The sequence below is a fragment of the Scyliorhinus torazame genome, chromosome 10, assembly GCF_047496885.1.
Source record: "Scyliorhinus torazame isolate Kashiwa2021f chromosome 10, sScyTor2.1, whole genome shotgun sequence".
Classification (NCBI taxonomy): Eukaryota; Metazoa; Chordata; class Chondrichthyes; order Carcharhiniformes; family Scyliorhinidae; genus Scyliorhinus; species Scyliorhinus torazame.
The window spans coordinates 101,016,721-101,030,920 of record NC_092716.1 but is presented as its reverse complement, the minus strand read 5'-3'; the positions used below and the strand labels follow the sequence as shown (position 1 = coordinate 101,030,920).

Here is a 14,200-nt window from a genome sequence, read left to right as displayed (position 1 = left end):
GCCTTGATGACCGTGGCAGAAGTCATGTCGGGGCATGGGATGGCGAAAGGGAAAGGGGAGTACTCATCAATTACATTGAGGAAGTACACGTTGCGGTTAGTGGAGGGGAGGGGCCCTTTGAAGTCCATGCTGAGGCGCTCAAAAGGGTGGGAGGCCTTCACCAGGTGCGCTCTATCTGGCCGGTAGAAGGGCGGCTTGCACTCTGTGCAGACTTGGTAGTCTGGTCACGGTCCTGACCTCCTCGATGGAGTAGGGCAGGTTGCGGGCCTTGATAAAATGGAAGAACCAGGTGACCTCCGGGTGGCAGAGGTCATTGTGGAGAGCCCGGAGTTGGTCCACTTGTGCGCTGGCACATGGACCACGGGATAGGGAATCCGGGAGCTCATTGAGCTTCCCCGGGCGATACAAGATCTCAATGTTTGTAGGTGGAGAGCTCGATCCTCCACCTCAAGATCTTGTCATTTTTGATCTTGCCCCGCTGCGTATTGTTAAACATGAAGGCAACCGACCGTTGGTCAGTGAGGAGAGTGAATCTCCTGCCAGCCAGGTAATGCCTCAAATGTCGCACAGCTTCCACAATGGCTTGGGCCTCCTTTTCGACAGAGGAGTGCCGAATTCCGTAGGCGTGCAGGGTGCGGGAAAAGAAAGCCACGGGTCTGCCCGCCTGGTTGAGGGTGGCGGCCAGAGCGATGTCCGATGCATCGCTCTCGACCTGAAAGGGGAGGGACTCATCGACTGCTTGCATCGTGGCCTTGGCGATGTCCGCCTTGATGTGGTTGAAGGCCCAGTGGGGCTCAGTCGTCAGGGGAAAAACTGTGGACTTGATGAGTGGGCGGGCCTTGTCGGCATAATTAGGGACCCACTAGGCGTAATATGAGAAAAACCCCAGGCATCGTTTCGGGACCTTGGGGCAGTGGGGGAGGGGGAGTTCCAGGAGGGGTCGGGGTCAGGCCCTAGGACTCCATTTTCCACTACGTACCCAAGGATGGCTAAGCGTTTGGTGCTGAACACGCATTTCTCCGTAGGTGAGGTAAGGAGTTTGGCGGTATGGAGGAATTTTTGGAGGTTGGCGTCGTGGTCCTGCTGATCGTGGCGGCAGATGGTGATGCTATCTAGGTACGGAAAGGTGGCCCGCAGCCCGTACTGGTCAACCATTTGGTCCATCTCTCACTGGAAGACCGAGACCCCATTGGTGACACCGAAGGGAACTCTAAGGAAGTGCTGGAGGCGGCCATCTACTTCGAATGCAGTGTATTGGCGGTCCTCCGGGCGGATGGGGAGCTGGTGGTAGGCAGACTTCAAGTCAACTGTGGAGAAGACTCGATACTGACAGATATGCGTGGGAGGGGGTACGCGTCGAGCTGCTTGTACCGGTTGATGGTCTGACTGTAGTACATGACCATCCTGTGCTTCTCCCCAGTCTTCACTACCACCTTTTGAGCTCTCCAGGGGCTGTTACTGGCCTCAATGATCCCCTCCCGCAGAAGTCGTTGGACCTCCGACTTGATAAAGGTCCTGTCCTGCACATTGTACCGTCTGCTTCTAGTGGCGACGGGCTTATAGTCCGGGGTGAGGTTTGCAAACAGTGAAGGCGGATCGACCTTAAGGGCTGTGAGGCCGCAGACGGTGAGGGGGGGCAGGCGTCCGCCGAATTTCAGCGTAAGGCTTTGGAGATGGCATTGAAAATCAAGACCTAGTAACAGGCAACGCAGAGGTCGGGGAGGACGCAGAGCCTGAAGTTGCTGTCCTCTACGCCCTGGATGGTGAGGGTCGCGACGCAGTACCCCCGGATTTGCACGGAATGGGATCCGGAGGCCAGGGAGATTTTCTGGGTGACGGGATGTACCTTGTAGAGGCAGGTCGCCTCGTGCCCGTTGATCTTTAACGTCGTTGTAGCGGTTGCGAGGTTGCAGGGCCGAGACTGGTCAAGGGTGATGGAGGCGAGCTGCGGAAGATGTTGGGAGGTCCCGGGCTGATCAGCGGTGGCGGCGGTATCGGTGGTCTGCGAACGCGGTCCAAGGTGGCGCCGAAGGTGGCGGCACCCACGGGGCGCACATGGCGGACGGCATCAAAGATGGCGGCGCCCACGGGTCGCACATGGCTTGTGGTGGAGAAGATGGCGGCGCCCCTGGATCACACGTTGGGGGTGCAGCAATGCCGGGCCTGGAAACAGCGGCGACCAACCGGGCCTGGCAAACGGAAACGAAGTGGCCCTTCTTCCCACACCCGTTGCAGGTCGGGCTCCGGGCCGGGCAGCGCTGCCTGGGATGTTTGCTCTGGCCACAAAAGTAACATTTGGGCCCTCCAGAGTTGGCTGGCTGCCACGCGGCGCAGGCTTGCGATGTACTCGAGTCAGCCGCCGGTGGGGCCCACAATGCCCACAAGAGTGCCGCGCGGTTGGAGGTGTAGGCCTCCAGGTTGCGAGAGGCCACTTCTAGTGAGTTAGCAAGCTGCACAGTTTTTGCAAAGTCGAGCGTACCCCCTTCCAATAGCCGCTGGCGAACATAAGTAGACTTAATGCCCATGACATAAGCGTCTCTGATTAGTAGGTCAGTGTGCTGGACTGCCGAAATTGCCTGGCAGTCACAGTTCCTACCGAGTATCCGTAGAGCCCGCAAGAAATCATCCTGAGAATTCCCAGGGGAATTGCCGTCTCGTGGCCAGGAGGTGCCTGGTGTACACTTGATTCACAGATTTGATGTACTGTCGCTTTAGTAGCACCATCGCTTCTGTGAAGGGCGCGTCCCTGATGAGGGGAAAAACCTGAGGGCTCACTCGTGAGTAGAGGACCTGGAGCTTCTGTGAGTCCGAGGGTTCTTCAGTGGCTGCTCTGAGGTAGCCTTCAAAGCAGGCTCGCCAGTGCTCAAAGGTGGACGTGGCGGCGGCTGCGTGAGGGTTCAGCTCCAGGCGATCAGGCTTGATTAAGATGTTCATCTTTTAAAAATCTTGTGCAATAAATTGATGTATCGTCAATTACCACGAGACGAGAATGGTGAAACAATCGAGGCTTTATTGCACAAGATGTTGTACCTCCTGCAGCTGGAACCAGAATGGGAGCAGCACAGGAGAGCACACACTTTTATACGCCGCCTGCTGGGCGGAGCCAGCAGGCTGGGATTTACTGTGGTACCTGTAATACAGTGGCAGTACCGTAATACATGTAGTGTGTTACCAGTGGTGTTTATCACAGGGACAGCGATGTATTTCCAAAGCAGAATGGTGAGTGACTTGGAGGGGAACATCCAGGTGGTGGTGCTCCCATATATCTGCCTCCCCAGGTCAGCATCCCCGAATCATGGGGCTGGTCTCCTGGGCGCCATTATTGCGAGCTGGCTGGGGATGGCCGTGGCGAGCACGGCTGGTGAGGTGTTATTTGCGGTGAGAAGCCCATGAGGCCTCATTAAGTGGACCAATTAACATTGAATTGTGTTGCCGGTTTCACTGGGCCGAGGGCCGGGAAACTCGCGGCAATTCATGCTCGCTACACTTGGAAATTGTTCCGGAGAATCGCGCCCGTTGTGTCCTTAAAGAAGGTGTTAGAGCAGAGGTGGGTTTACAATGAAACACACCGTGCCTAGGCCCACCAGCTACGGAGGCAGACTGCATCCAGGGAAATATTGAGGGTGTGGGCAGGGAAGGAGGATATAGTGTCGGAGCCGGGAAAGATTAACGAGACATTCAGGAAGTATTATGAAAAGTTATATAGGGCCGGGCCGGGTGGTGAGGAAGGGGATATGGGGTGCTTGTTGGATGAGCTGGAATTCCCTAGGCTGGATGAGGAGAGGAGGCAAGCGCTGGAGGAACCCCCAGGTGCCAGAATGTGGTGACTAGGGGCTTTTCACAGTAACTTCATTGTAATGTTAATGTAAGCCTACTTGTGACACTAGAGATTATTATAAAGATTATTATTCTTATAGAGCTGGGAGAGGTGATGAAAAGCATAAAAGGGATGAAGGGAAGGCACCGGGGCTGAACGGTTACCCGGCAGAGTTCGATAAGAAGTTTGCGACGGAGTTGGCACCACAATTCATTTTTTTTCCAATTAATGGGCAATTCTGTGTGGCCAATCCACCTAACCTGCACATCTTTGGGTTGTGGGGGCGAAACCCACGGAAATACAGGGAGAATGTGCAAACTCCACACAGACAGTGACCCAGAGCCGGGATCGAACCTGGGACCTCGGCGCCGTGAGGCAGCAGGGCTAGCCCACTGCGCCATCGTGCTGCCCCTGCACCACATTTAATGGGGATGTTTAGCGAGGCACTGGAGAAGGGGGAGCTGCCGGAGACACTCACCCAGGCATTGATCACACTAATCCCGAAGAAGGGGAAGGACCCGTTGAAGTGTGGGTCATACAGGCCCATATCACTGTTGAACACTGTTGTGAAAGTGTTGGCTAAGTTGGTGGCGGGGAGGATGGAAGGATGCGTTCCGGAGGTGGTTGCAGAGGACAAAACGGGTTTCGTGAAGGGTAGGCAACTTTCCAGTAAATTAGGCGGTTATTAAATGTAATCATGACCCTGTCAAAGAGATGGGTGCCAGAGGTAGTGGTCTGATAGGACGCGGAGAAGGCTTTCGACCGGTTGAAGTGGCAGTACCTATTTGAGATTTTGGGAAGGTTTGAGTTTGGGCCAAAGTTTGTGAGGTGGATGCGTCTGCTGTGGGTGGCCCCGGTGACGAGTTTACGGACAAACGAGATGAGTTCACTGAGCTTTGAGTCGCATAGGGGAATTAGGCAGGGGTGTCCGCTGTGCCGCTGCTACTTGCGAAGGCGATAGAGCCCTTGGTGAAGGCCCTTAGGAGGTCAGTAGAGTGGCAGGGGATTGCAAGGGGGGCAGTGAACACCGGGTGTTGGGTGTTGCTGTACGCAGACGACCTGCTGCTGTTCGTATCGGACCCACTGGAGAGCATGGGGAGAATTATGGACATTTTAGAAAGGTTTGGGGCTTTCTCAGGCTACAAGCTGACTGTTGGAAAGAATTAGATGTTTCCGGTGAATGCGGTGGGTCGGGAGCCAATCTTGGGGTGCTGTCATTTAGGGTAGCCAGGGACAGGTTTAGGTATTTGGGGATCAGGTGACGGGGGAGTGAGTGACGATGCACAAGTGGAACCTGACAACGTTGGTGGAGGAGGTTGGGGAGGACTTTAGGAGATGGGATACGTTACACCTGACATTGGTGGGGAGGGTCCAGGTGGTAAAAATGAACATTCTGCTAAGGTTCGTGTTTGTATTCCAGATCCTCCCCCCCCCCACTCCCCCAGGGAGGGAATAACCTGCACAACCTGTGAACTGTGAGGGGTGGAGAATGTTTTCTGATTTATTTGTGTTTTCGTACCTTTGAACACGTTTGAAATAAAATATATTTTTAAAATAATTCTGACAGGGGTTAAGCTTGGATTTCAATTCAGCAATTATTCATACAGGCATGTTTAACTAAAAAGCAGTGATCGATGTGTGTCATTTGTGGCTTCTACCTTTGCGTTCTGTGGGGTAAGGGTGGGTAGGATCAGAAGGGGCCTGAGGTTGGGGGGTGCAGAAATGAAGATGAGTGCGGGGCCCCAAGAACTGTAAATGCATCTCCGAGTTAGAGTCAAAAATCCAGTCACACTTCCGGTTGCGGCTATGCCCGGGTAGGCCACACGGTCGGCAGCTCCCGCCGACAACGGACTTTTGGGCCCTTGTACGGAGCTCCAGCGGCACTTGGGCGACGATTCCCAGTGTGGGAAGGAAACAGTGAGAGTGCCCCAGCGCTGTATGGAGTGGACCAGGAGTGGGGCGGTCAACAAAGCTGCTTTGGAGAAGAGAGGAGAACGGGTTTGAAAAGGCAAGGTGGCGGCCGGCGCGGATCAGGCAGCGTGGGCCCAGTGGTCACGGGAGTAGCAGGAGTTTCTTAGGAGCTGCTTCACTGAGTTAAAAGCGGAGATGGTGGCCCCTATGAAAGCTTCTATTGAAAGGTTGGTGGAGACCCAGAGGATGCAGGGGACGGCGCTTAAGGAGGTGCAGAAAAAGGCCTCTGACAACGAGGATGAGATTTTGGGCCTGGCGGTTAGAGTGGAGGCGCACGAGGCCCTGCACTAAAGATGGCAGGAGAAGCTGGAAGACCTTGAAAACAGGTCGAGGAGGCAGAACCTGCGGATTCTGGGTCTCCCTGAAGGCGCGGAGGGGTCGGATGCGAGTGCATTTGTGACCACGATGCTAGGGACGCTGATGGGCGCGGGGGCCTTCCCACGACCCCTGGAGCTGGACAGGGCGCACAGAATCCTGGCAAGGAAGCCCAAGGCGAAAGGGCCGCCGAGAGCTATGGTAGTAAGGTTTCACCGCTTCACCGACAAGGAATGCATCCTGCGAAGGGCAAAGAAGGAGCGAAGCAGTAAGTGGGAGAACTGCGAGATCCGTATCTACCAGGGCTGGGGTGCAGAGCTGGCTAAGAGGCGTGCAGGATTCTACCGGGCCAAGGCGGTCCTCCACAGCAAAGGGGTGAAGTTCGGGCTGCTACAACCGGCGAAGCTGTGGGTCACTTACCAAGACCGGCACCATTACTTCGATACACCGGATGAGGCGTGGACTTTTATTAAGGACAAGAAGCTGGACTTGAATTAATGGACAGCTGTATGTTGTTGGGACACCCCGGTGGGGCGGTGGGGGCTGGAGGGGGCGGTGTTATGTTGGTTTCCCCCCGTGTTTTCTTCTTCAGCCCCTTTGTTCTGGGCCCTCGAGGTTCTGGGTCTATTTGCTGTTTGTATAGAGCTGCGTCACAGGCAGTGGGGACGGGCTGGACAGCGAGAGAAGTTCGCGGGTCGGGGGGGGGGGGGTAGGGGGGAGTTGCTCGTCGTTGGGGATAGCACCCGAAGTTTGTTTGTTTGCTTGAGCTTTTCTTTCTTGACACACGGGAATAAGGGGGGCTCTCTCTCCCTCACTTGGTTGGTTGGGGGGGGGGGGGGAGGTTTGAGTCCCGTAGTGGGAGCAACAGTGGGATTGGAGGTAGAGGCAGGAGCGGCCGGGGTCAGCATGAGTCAGCTGACTTACGGGAGTGTAATGGGGGGGAATTGGGTTAAGCGGATGCTTGACTTGGGAGAGGGGGATCGAGGGGGTGGGGGGGGGTATGGCTGGGATGCTGCTTTGCTGGCTGTAGGGGGTCAAAGGGGGAGTCGGAACGGGGAGCCTCTGGTTGGGGGGCTGGAGTGTGCAGGAGGCGCGGACACATGGCTGACCTAAAAAGGGGGATGGTTAGTCGGCGGGGGGGGGGGGGTAATCGACCCTCCAACCAGGCTGATCACGTGGAACGTGAGGGGCCTGAATGGGGCAGTCAAGAGGGCCCGTGTGTTCTCGCACTTAAAGGGGCTAAAGGCAGTCGTAGCCATGCTACAAAAAACAATTTGGAGCTCGCTGATCAAACTAGGCTGAGGAAGGGATGGGTGGGGCAGGTCTTTTACTCGGGGCTGGATGCGAAGACCAGGGGGGTCGCAATCTTGGTGAGCAAACGGGTGGCATTTGAGGCGGGGGGGGGAAGGGGGGGGGGTGTTGTGGTGGATAAAGGAGGTAGATATATTATGGGAGTGGCAAGCTGCAGGGGGCCCAGGTGGTGCTAGTGAACGTGTATGCCCCGAATTGGGACGATGCGGATTTTATGAAGCAAATGTTGAGTACAATCCCGGACCTGGAGTCATGCAATCTGGTAATGGGGGGGGGGGGGGGGGGGACTTTAACACGGTCCTGGACCGGTCTAGGTCTAGATCGGGTAAGAGGCCGGCAGCGGCCAAGGTCCTGAGGGGTTCATGGGCCAGATGGGGGAAGTGGACCCGTGGAGATTCGCTCGGCCAAGGGCGAAGGAGTTTTCTTTCTTCTCCCACGTCCACAAAGTTTACTCACGGATCGATTTTTTTGTGGTGAGCAAGGCGCTAATCCCGAGAGTGGAGGGGGTAGTATACTCAGCCATTGCAGTCTCGGACCATGCTCCGCACTGGGTGGAGTTGAGGCTGGGGGCGGAGAGAGGCCAACGCCCTCTATGGAGACTGGACGTAGGACTATTGGCGGATGAGGAGGTCTGTGGGCAGATTAGGAGGAGTATCCAAAACTACGTGGCGACCAATGATACAGGGGAGGTTTCAGTGAGTATGGTCTGGGAGGCGCTGAAGGCAGTTATCAGGGGAGAGCTCATTTCTATCAGGTCCCACAGAGAGAAGAGGGATAGGATGGAGAGGGAGAGGTTGGTGGGGGAGATACTCAGGGCGGACAGGAGGTATGCGGAGTCCCCCGAGGAGGGGCTGCTAAAGGAGCACCGGAGCCTGCAGGCGGAATTTGACTTGTTTCCCACAGGGAAAGCAGAGGCGCAGTTGTGGAAGTTACAAGGAGTGGTGTAAGAGTATGGGGAGAAGGCAAGCAGGATGCTGGCGCACCAACTACGGAAGAGAGAGGCGGCCAGGGAAATTGAGGGAATTAGGGACGGGGGGGTAACACGGTCCTGAGCTCGGAAAGGATCAATGAGGTCTTCAAGGATTTATGAGTCAGAACCCCCGGAGGGGAGGGAAGGGATGAAACAATTCTTGGACCAACTGAGGTTTCCAAGGGTGGAGGAGGAGATAGTAGAGGGATTAGGGGCCCCGATTGAGTTAGAGGAATTGGTTAAAGATTTGGAGGGGGTGGGGGGGGGGGGTGGGGGGGGGGGCGCGGGGCGCTGCCGAACATCTGCAGCTATTATGCAGTATGCTGCATAAGGGCATAACGGTAGCATAGTGATTAGCACAATTGCTTCACAGTTTCAGGGTCCCAGGTTCGATTCCCAGCTTGGGTCACTGTCTGTGTGGAGTCTGCACGTTCTCCCCGTGTGTGCGTGGGTTTCCTCCGGGTGCTCCGGTTTCCTCCCACAGTCCAAAGATGTGCAGGTTAGGTGGATTGGCCATGCTAAATTGCCCTTAGTGTCCAAAATTGCCTTTAGTGTTGGGTGGGGTTACTGGGTTATGGTGATAGGTGGAGGTGTGCGGTTGGGTAGAGTGCTCTTTCCAAGAGCCGGTGCAGATTCGATGGGCCGAATGGCCTCCTTCTGCACTGTAAATTCTATGAATCTATCTATGAATTATTGGGCAGCGAACATATCCATGATGATGAAATGGGTAGTAGAGGGGAGGGGCGGCGTGGAAGCGGCTGGAGGCGGCGTCTTGCAGGGATACTAGTTTGGGGGCACTGATAACGGCACCGCTGCCGCTCGCGCCAGCACGGTACACCACGAGCCCGGTGGTGATGGCGATACTGAGGATCTGGGGTCAGTGGGGGAGGTAGGGGCCTCAGTCTGGACCCCGATACGAAACAACCACAAGTTCGTCCTGGGTAGAATAGACGTGTTTCTAAGCTGGCAAAGAGCGGGTATCAAAAGGATGGGGGACTTGCTCGTAGGTGGGACTTTCTCTAGCCTGAAGGCGCTGGAGGAGAAATTCCGTTTGCCCCCAGGGAATACCTTTAGGTACCTGCAAGCCCGCGCTTTCTTGAAAAAGCTGGTGGTGGAATTTCCGCTGCTACCTTCCCGCAGGATACAGGACAGGGTGGTCTCGGGCATGTGGGTAGGAGACGGAAAGGTATCAGACATATACCAGGAGCTGCAGGATGCGGAGGAAGCCTTGGCAGAGGAGCTGAAGGGCAAGTGGGAGGAGGAGCTTGGTGAGCAGCTGGATGAGGGCCTGAGGGCAGACACCCTGGGCAGGGTCAATTCCTCCTCATCTTGTGCCAGGCTTAGCTTGATTCAGTTTAAGGTGGTCCACCGGGCGCATATGACAGTGGCGAGAATGAGCAAGTTCTTTGGGGTGGAGGACAGGTGTGTGAGGTGTTCAGGGAGCCCAGCAAACCATGTCCATATGTTTTGGGATTGCCCGGCGCTTAAAGTATTCTGGCGAGGCTTTGCAAAGGCTATGTCCAAGCTCTTGGACACTCAGGTAAAGCCGAGCTGGGGGATAGCGATATTTGGGGTGTCAGAAGTCAGAAGATCCGGGAGTGCAGGAGCCGAAAGAGGCCGGAGTCCTGGCCTTTGCCTCCTTGGTAGCCCGGAGACGGATCTTGTTAATGTGCAGGGATGCGAAACCCCCAAGTGTGGAGACTTGGGTTAGTGACATGGCTGGGTTTCTAAGTTTGGAGAGGATCCAGTGACAAGGGTAGAGCTCTATAAACCTCCACGCAGCTTACTACCCAACATTCATACCTGGTCATGGCAATTGGCTCAGACACTGGTTGCTTCTCTTCCTTCACTACAGGATCTGGGGCAGGATCAGCTGGAATAACTGAGGAAATCACCACACAAAATATTGTTATACAGATACTGGAGACCGGCCTAGTACCTTAATACAATGTGAATCTGAAATCTAGACCAATCCTCTCACAGTCCTGCAATCTGTATAGTGCTATGAGCAATCTTGTAACTTGCATAGCGTTACAAAGTATTTACAGCATACAAACAGACCATTCAGCCCAACAGTCCATGCTTACATTTATGCTCCTCATGCATCTCTCCCCACTCTCTTCATCTAAGCTCATCAACATTTACCCAGACACAGTCCTGTGACTTGACCTGGACTGCAAATATGGTTGAGGACATGGGGATATTGTAAATGTGATGGTATCAGAAATGATTACAACAAACAGATACAGATAGTACCTAATATTGTAGAACATGGGGTTGCAGCTGATTTCTGGTGGGTTCACCAATGATTCACATATTTTAATAAAATATATGTATTCATTAATCCATGTAATATCATCTTGTTCTATCAGGTAGCACCTCTGCCTCTAAGCCAGAAGCTCTAGGTTCAAGTCCCACTCCAGGACCTTGGGCCATGAAAGGAGCTTCCCATGAAAGGAGCTTCACGTGTGGCCAAATAAGTTGATAATCAACCTGCTAGTCCTTCCAACATGTCCAAGGCAGGCAGCGAGAATGGAACAAATTCCTGGCCAACCTTGGTTGATGCAAAGTGGCGCCCCTCAAGCTTTAACAGAGAAAGATGCCCCTGGCTCCTCTTAGACTATGGCTAATTACAGATGGACTATAATACCTTCTACAATAGTGACTTTGGACACTTCCTCTTTAACCTCAGTCACATTCTGTTCTGGCTTCTTCTCTTCCACTGGGACCTTGAAAGGAGATGTGACAGAAATTTTTTAAGGCTTCAAAAAGCTGAATGGGAACAACATGATTGGATCAAACGGTAAGAATAAGAATTACTTCTCTGGTTCTCTGTCACTGCAGAACGAATGCAGAGGAGCTCCTTTCACAAATATGGGGCGAAATTCTCCGTTATCGGCGGAAAGTCCGCCGATTGGCGCAAAAAATGGCGCAAATCCGACTTGCGTCACGTCGGAAAAATGGGTCGAAAGTCTCCGGCCCGAAATGGGCTAGCAGCGACGTAACGGGATCCGCGCTTGCGCAGTGGTTCACGCCGTGCAGCGTCATACGCGCCGCACGGCGTGACGGCTCATAAGGCCGCGCTGCTCCCCCCCACCCGACCGCAACACCCGACCGCAACACCCGACTGGATGGCTGGCCGTCGCTCAGCCCCGAGGTTCGAGTCACGGGATGTGGAGGCGCTCCAAACGCGGTGGAGCAGAGGAGGGACGTCCTGTATCCCGGGCACGACCGCAGAGTTGCCCCACGCCATAGCCGGCGTCTGTGGAGGGAAGTGGCAGAGGCCGTCACCGCTGCGGCCCTGACACCACGGACAGGCACCCAGTGCCACAAGAAGGTGAACGACCTCGTCAGAGCAGGCAGGGTGAGCCTCCCCATATCCCCCCCTCCCCCATATCCCCCCTCCCCCATATCCCCCCCTCCCCATATCTCCCCTCCCCCATTTCCCCCCCTCCCCCATATACCCCCATATCCCCCCTCCCCGATATCCCCCCTCCCCATATCCTCCCTCCCCCATATCCCCCCTCCCCATATCCCCCCTCCCCCATATCCCCCCTCCCCCCATATCCCCCATAATCCCCCCTCCCCCATATCCCCCATAATCCACCCTCCCCATATCCCCCCCTCTCCCATATCCCCCCTCCCCCATATCCCCCATATCCCCCCTCCCCATATTCCCCCCTCCCCCATATCCCCCATATCCCCCTCTCCATATCCCCCCTCCCCCATATCCCCCTCCCCATATCCCCCTCCCCATATCCCCCCTCCCCATATCCCCCCTCCCCCATATCCCCCCCATATCCCCCCTCCCCCATAATCCCCCCTCCCCATATCCCCCATAATCCCCCCCTCCCCCATATCCCCTCTCCCCCATATCCCCCCTCCCCCATATCCCCCATATCCCCCTCCCCCATATCCCCCCTCCCCCATATCCCCCCTCCCCCATATCCCCCCTCCCCCATATCCCCCATATCCCCCCTCCCTATATCCCCCCTCCCCCATATCCCCCATATCCCCCCTCCCCCATATCCCCCATATCCCCAAGTGAATCCAGCCCTATCCTTAACCTCTGCAATGCACGCGCAACCGATGGCATGCATTCATATACCTGCCTAACAGTGTTGCCTTTTACCCCTGCCACCCCACCCCCCACCCCCCCCACAGGATAAGCGCGCACACAACAATAGGGAGCATGTGAGGACTGGAGGAGGCCCCGCTGATGAGAGGCCACTGACCGAACACGAGGAAAGGGCCCTGGAACTGGCTGGCGGACCTGACGACCGGGAGGTTGCTGATGCAGAGGTCGGGGGTGTAGTAGCAAGTGAGCCACCGATAGCCCGTCCCCATATCCCCCCTCCCCTATATCCCCCTCCCCCATATCACCTGATCATTGCCTGATGTCTAACCATGCATGCTTCATTGTGTATCGCAGGACCAAATGTCCAGGCACCCAGCCCCGCAGATGCAGACCGCCCGCAGGATGCCCCTCGGAGGCCACGGGAGACGGAGAGACCCGGACCCTCCAGCATGCGACGCCCGCAGGATGCCCCTCGGAGGCCATGGGAGACGGAGAGACCCGGACCCTCCAGCATGCGACGCCTGCAGGATGCCCCTCGGAGGCCACGGGAGGCGGAGAGACCCGGACCCTCCAGCATGCGACGCCCGCAGGATGCCCCTCGCACACCACGGGAGACGGAGAGACCCGCACCCTCCAGCATGCGACGCCCGCAGGATGCCCCTCGCACACCACGGGAGACGGAGAGACCCGCACCCTCCAGCATGCGACGCCCGCAGGATACCCCTCGCACACCACGGGAGACGGAGAGACCCGGACCCTCCAGCATGCGACGCCCGCAGGATGCCCCTCGGAGGCCACGGGAGGCGGAGAGACCCGGACCCTCCAGCATGCGACGCCTGCAGGATGCCCCTCGGAGGCCACGGGAGGCGGAGAGACCCGGACCCTCCAGCATGCGACGCCCGCAGGATGCCCCTCGCACACCACGGGAGACGGAGAGACCCGCACCCTCCAGCATGCGACGCCCGCAGGATGCCCCTCGCACACCACGGGAGACGGAGAGACCCGCACCCTCCAGCATGCGACGCCCGCAGGATACCCCTCGCACACCACGGGAGACGGAGAGACCCGGACCCTCCAGCATGCGACGCCCGCAGGATGCCCCTCGGAGGCCACGGGAGGCGGAGAGACCCGGACCCTCCAGCATGCGACGCCCGCAGGATGCCCCTCGCACGCCACGGGAGACAGAGAGACCCGGACCCTCCAGCATGCGACGCCCGCAGGATGCCCCTCGGAGGCCACGGGAGACGGAGAGACCCGGACCCTCCAGCATGCGACGCCTGCAGGATGCCCCTCGGAGGCCACGGGAGGCGGAGAGACCCGGACCCTCCAGCATGCGACGCCCGCAGGATGCCCCTCGCACACCACGGGAGACGGAGAGACCCGCACCCTCCAGCATGCGACGCCCGCAGGATACCCCTCGCACACCACGGAAGACGGAGAGACCCGGACCCTCCAGCATGCGACGCCCGCAGGATGCCCCTCGGAGGCCACGGGAGGCGGAGAGACCCGGACCCTCCAGCATGCGACGCCCGCAGGATGCCCCTCGCACGCCACAGGAGACAGAGAGACCCGGACCCTCCAGCATGCGACGCCCGCAGGATGCCCCTCGCACACCACGGGAGACGGAGAGACCTGGAGCAACAGGGAGACGACACCCCCCGTCACGTGCGGGAGCGACCACCCAGCGACGAGGGGGGCAGCCACAGGCCCCCGTCACACCCGAGCCAGGACACCACTA

General features: G+C 57.1%; 1 protein-coding gene across 1 annotated transcript in view; it reads right to left on the bottom strand.

Moving 5' to 3' along the window:
* LOC140430804 (cyclic nucleotide-gated channel beta-1-like) overlaps window positions 1–14,200 on the bottom strand; it is a 332,757-nt gene that overhangs the window by 258,416 nt on the left and 60,141 nt on the right. The window contains exons 12-13 of the mRNA XM_072518510.1: window positions 11,035–11,113; window positions 10,188–10,266 (exon numbers count right to left, since the gene is read on the bottom strand). Of these exons, the coding sequence (XP_072374611.1) occupies window positions 10,188–10,266; window positions 11,035–11,113 (158 nt within the window). The remainder of the gene's footprint in view (window positions 1–10,187; window positions 10,267–11,034; window positions 11,114–14,200) is intronic.